The 4,098-nt window shown below is 58.0% G+C and overlaps 1 protein-coding gene across 1 annotated transcript; it reads left to right on the forward strand.

The window, feature by feature from the left end:
• Positions 1-339: 339 nt before the first annotated feature.
• LOC122167251 (complement component C1q receptor-like) lies at positions 340-3,757 on the forward strand. Its single transcript, XM_042831711.1, has one exon. The coding sequence runs from the start codon at positions 722-724 to the stop codon at positions 2,387-2,389; it is 1,668 nt and encodes a 555-aa protein (XP_042687645.1). The 5' UTR covers positions 340-721; the 3' UTR covers positions 2,390-3,757.
• The last annotated feature ends 341 nt before the right edge of the window (positions 3,758-4,098 follow it).

Here is a 4,098-nt window from a genome sequence, read left to right on the forward strand (position 1 = left end):
ACATCTTTGCCCTGGAACTGACGGCCTCCTGTGGAGCTACTGACACCAACTTAACCCAGCAGACTGCCCTGCACTGGGATTGGGGTCAGGTGAGGGGATATTGGGATGGGGCTGGGGCTGCGGCGGTGCTTCCATGGGCTCAGCTCCCTTCTGGCAGCATGGAGGTTCTCACGACCCAGCTCCTATTCCAGGGCTCGTCCAGCTATTTAAAGCGCACCAAGAGGGGAAAAGTGCTCTGAAAATGCAGTTTCTGTGCACTAGACACCGTGCCAAATATTCTGTCTCTTTCATAGGCGGATAGCGAGGGATCCCACGGCTTGTCGGGTTTGTTTTCTTGCCCACTTTCAGCCATACGTGCTCGAAAGCTACAAGGCCCTATTAGGGATTCGAAAAGTCATCTAGCGGGTGAGCGAGCAGAGCTAGCCCTCCGAACCAAAAAAAAGCAGGATGCAGGCTGCTTTCTCATCCAGAAAAACAGCGCCGGCCAAAATAAAGAAAGCACTTCTGCAGCGAAAAGCCTGAAATGGGAACCAGCCTCGCCTGGGGAGAAGGGAAGAAACAGAGGCAAACATCCCGCCCGTGACCAACACGCAACCACACTACAGGAAGCAGTAGCCTCCGGTGATAAATAGGAGCCCCGGCAGCACAGGATGCGCGTGGGGTGAGCTCGGCGGGCCGAGGGGATGTGAGGCAGTGTCCGTCCATCCGTCCAGCCGGCGGGATGGCCGCGGCCCTGCTGCTGCCGCTGTGGCTGCTGCTGCTGGTGACGGCGGTGGCACGGGGTGAGGACGCCGAGGTGCTCTGCGCCGACACCGCCTGCTACACGCTGCACCGGGCCGAGCTGGGATGGAGTGCTGCACAAGAGCGCTGCCAGCACAACGGCGGCAACCTGGCTCCAGCAAGCAGCCGGGCCGAGGCCGAGCGACTTGAGCAGCTGCTGGCAGCCAGCGCGGCCGCCTCGGCGTGGATCGGGCTGCGGCTGGAGCGCGGCCACTGCGTGCAGTCCCAGGAGCCGCTGAGGGGCTTCGCCTGGGCGGCCGGCGGGGAGCCCGGCAACTACTCAGCCTGGCTGGCCGAGCCCCACGTCACCTGCCTCAGCACCCGCTGCGTCGCCCTGCGGCCCGCCAGCCCCCAGGGGCCTCCAGGATGGGTCGACCGGCCGTGCCGGGCCACGCTGCCCGCCTTCCTCTGCAAGTTCAGCTTCCGGGGGATGTGCGGGCCCCTGCGGCTCGGGGGGCCCGGCCGGGTCAGCTACGAGACGCCCTTCAGGGTGCGCAGCCCAGCACTGGCAGCCGCCCCCTTTGGCACGCTGGCAGAGGTGGTCTGCGAGGGGGCTGCGAGCCCGGCCTTCTCCGTATGCAAGGGGCAGCTGGAGGGGGACAGCTTTGCCTGGCATCCTCCTGGGCCCCTCTGCCCCAACACCTGCACCTACAACAACGGGGGCTGCCAGCAGCTGTGCGTGGAGGCATCTGGGCAGCCGTCATACTGTACTTGCCATCCTGGCTACGTGCTGGGCCCCGACATGGCCTCCTGTCTGCCCGAGGATGCCTGCCACCCCAACCCCTGCCAGGGGACCTGCCAGCCCCGGCCCGGAGGCTTCGAGTGCATCTGCGAGGCTGGCTACGTCCTGGCACCTGATGGCCTCCACTGCGTGGATGTGGATGAGTGCCTGGAGGAGCCCTGCAAGCACGAGTGCCACAACACGGCTGGCAGCTTCTACTGCTCCTGCCAGCCCGGCTACCAGACAGCAGGGCCTGATGGCCACGACTGCCGCGATGAAGATGAGTGCGCCCGGCCCAATGCCTGCCCCCAGCTCTGCCTCAATGTCCCCGGCTCCTTCCGCTGCACCTGCAAGGCCGGCTACCAGCAGCAGCCTGGCAGCGATGCCTGCCTGGATGTGGACGAGTGCCTGCGAGACCCCTGTCTCGGGTCCTGCCACAATTTCCCCGGCAGCTTCAAGTGCATCTGCCCGGCTGGCTTCCTCCTGCAGGACGATGGACACAGCTGCCTCGCTGCACCCACCACAGGAGAGCAGCTGGCAGGCACCATGGGGACCACCGCCATCCTCCAGACTGCCAGCACCGCGTGGACCGTGGGCACCCCCAGCCCTGCAGCCGTTCCCGGTGGGTTGACACCACCAGCCCCCACAGTGGTGGTGTCGGAGCACAGCCCCGAGCATGGCGCTGATGGCCCCCGGCTGCTCCTCTACTACATCCTGGGCAGCCTGGTGGCCATCCTGCTGCTGCTGGCCTTTGCCCTGGCCCTGGTGGCCTGCAGAAAGAGGGCGGCTAGGCAGGAGAAACCAAAAGCCAAAAGCGCGGCGGACAACTACTGCTGGGTGCCTGAGCAGCCCGAGAGCCGCAGCAGGGCAGGCAGTGAGCGCAGGTAACAGTGCCCACGCTGCGGGGCTGCAAGCAAAGGAAATCCAAAGTGAAGTGGGGTGGGCGATGTTCTTTCCGAGATGATTTTGCATGCCTTCGTGTCTGAGAGCCTGTCTTGGAGCTTTGGGCAAAGCAGGATCCGATCCCAACCCCAAGGCAGGTGCAAGTGTTGGGTGAGCAGATATGAAGGCAGCCCAAATCATGCTGGGAGTGTTAGCTGAAATGTGTAAACCTCAGCTTCCCAAAGTGAAGGGTTAATGGGGAAGGAGCAGAGAGCTTGAGATGGAATGGTGTAGGGGTTCCCTGCCTGCATTGCTCCTCAGCTCTGCAAAACCTCACAGGACTTGGAAATTGCAGCCAAGGAGAATACTGATTTGGCTTCCTAAGAGAAAACTATTAATCTCATCTGTTATTCGGTCTCCCCTTCTCAGATTTAAATTGTGGAGCTTCCAAAGCAGCAATTTCCCTGCTCCCCCACCACCAATCCCTTGTCATTCAAAAAAATATATATGTTTATGACTGAGTCCCTCTCCTTACCTACACTGCATTCTGCAGTCTGCCGTTCAACCCCCATGTTCCTCTTGTTCTCAGTGAAACAGGGTTCACATTTTGAAGTGTTTCACTGTGGCAAGAGCCATTAGCTGCAGCCACAAGCAGCTGGCTTTCATTGTTGATATTTTTGTTGTTGTTGCTTTTTAGAAGTTGTCATTACAGAAGCCGTAGAAATAAGCATTTTAGAAGCCCAGCAGCAGAAAGACCCTCCAGCGAAGCAGGAGCTGTAGGGGTGGTGGGGCTTCAGGACTGTTTGAGTTAAGCATGCGTGGGGTCTGGGCTGAATGTTTTCTCCATCCATCCCTGTAAGCAATGTACTGGATGTTGTGTGTTCACTAACTACTGTATAAAACCTCTAAACACCCTTCAAAGCAAATGCTCTCTCAGGGTGAAGTTTCTCCCCCATCTCAGGCTCGGTCCTGCAAAGAAGAGGGAAGACACATCTCCCTCTGGATTTGTACTGCGGGGAAGCAGCAAGAGATGGAGCTGCTGGCTGACAGAGAAATGGGAGCACCCCCAGCAGTGCTGCATCCTGACTGTCCCAATGCAGGCAAGCACCCTTCACCCTAGCAGCAGGGAGGCAGCTCACAGCCTGCATTCATTTGAAGGGTACATCGGTTTCCTGAAGATTCTGCTGTTTTTATTGTATACTTGAGGCTTAATTGCAACAGAAATGGGAACTGAACACAAAGGATTTTGCTGCAGGCACTGACCTGCATCCTGTTCTTCCGCATGTGGAAGAAACCCCTTTCCTGCTGTTCTTTCTTCTTCATTCCTCCATTGTAAAACAAAACAAAACAGGAAAGTGTAGCTCCTAGCTGATAGAAATGTTTTTTTAATGTTCTGCTTGTGCTTCCTTTTCTCCACACAGTGGTTTGGAGCAGCAGCAAATGCAGCAGTGGCGTTCTTGGAAGTCCTGCAGAAAATTCATAGCGTGTCTTTGTTATGACAGCAAGCCAGCAGAGCTTTCTGAATACATGAATAAATTAAGCAGATGAATAATCCCACCCAAATCAGTGGGATAACCTACATACAGAGCATGAAGCCTGCATGGTCGGTCTGCACTAACTCAGGGTCTGTATAGGGAAGGAGCAATCACAGTGATGTGCCCCCCAGTTCAGGGCTGCTGGGTTTGCTGGATCAAAAGCCAAGGTGTTTTCAAAAC

Source organism: Centrocercus urophasianus, unplaced genomic scaffold, assembly GCF_019232065.1.
Source record: "Centrocercus urophasianus isolate 14NV4802_14NV808 unplaced genomic scaffold, USGS_Curo_1.0 seq_1032, whole genome shotgun sequence".
In the NCBI taxonomy this organism is placed as follows: domain Eukaryota; kingdom Metazoa; phylum Chordata; class Aves; order Galliformes; family Phasianidae; genus Centrocercus; species Centrocercus urophasianus.

Bases quoted from the DNA above. Each gene is read 5' to 3' on its own strand.
- LOC122167251 (XM_042831711.1), top strand. From the start codon at position 722: ATGGCCGCGGCCCTGCTGCTGCCGCTGTGGCTGCTGCTGCTGGTGACG.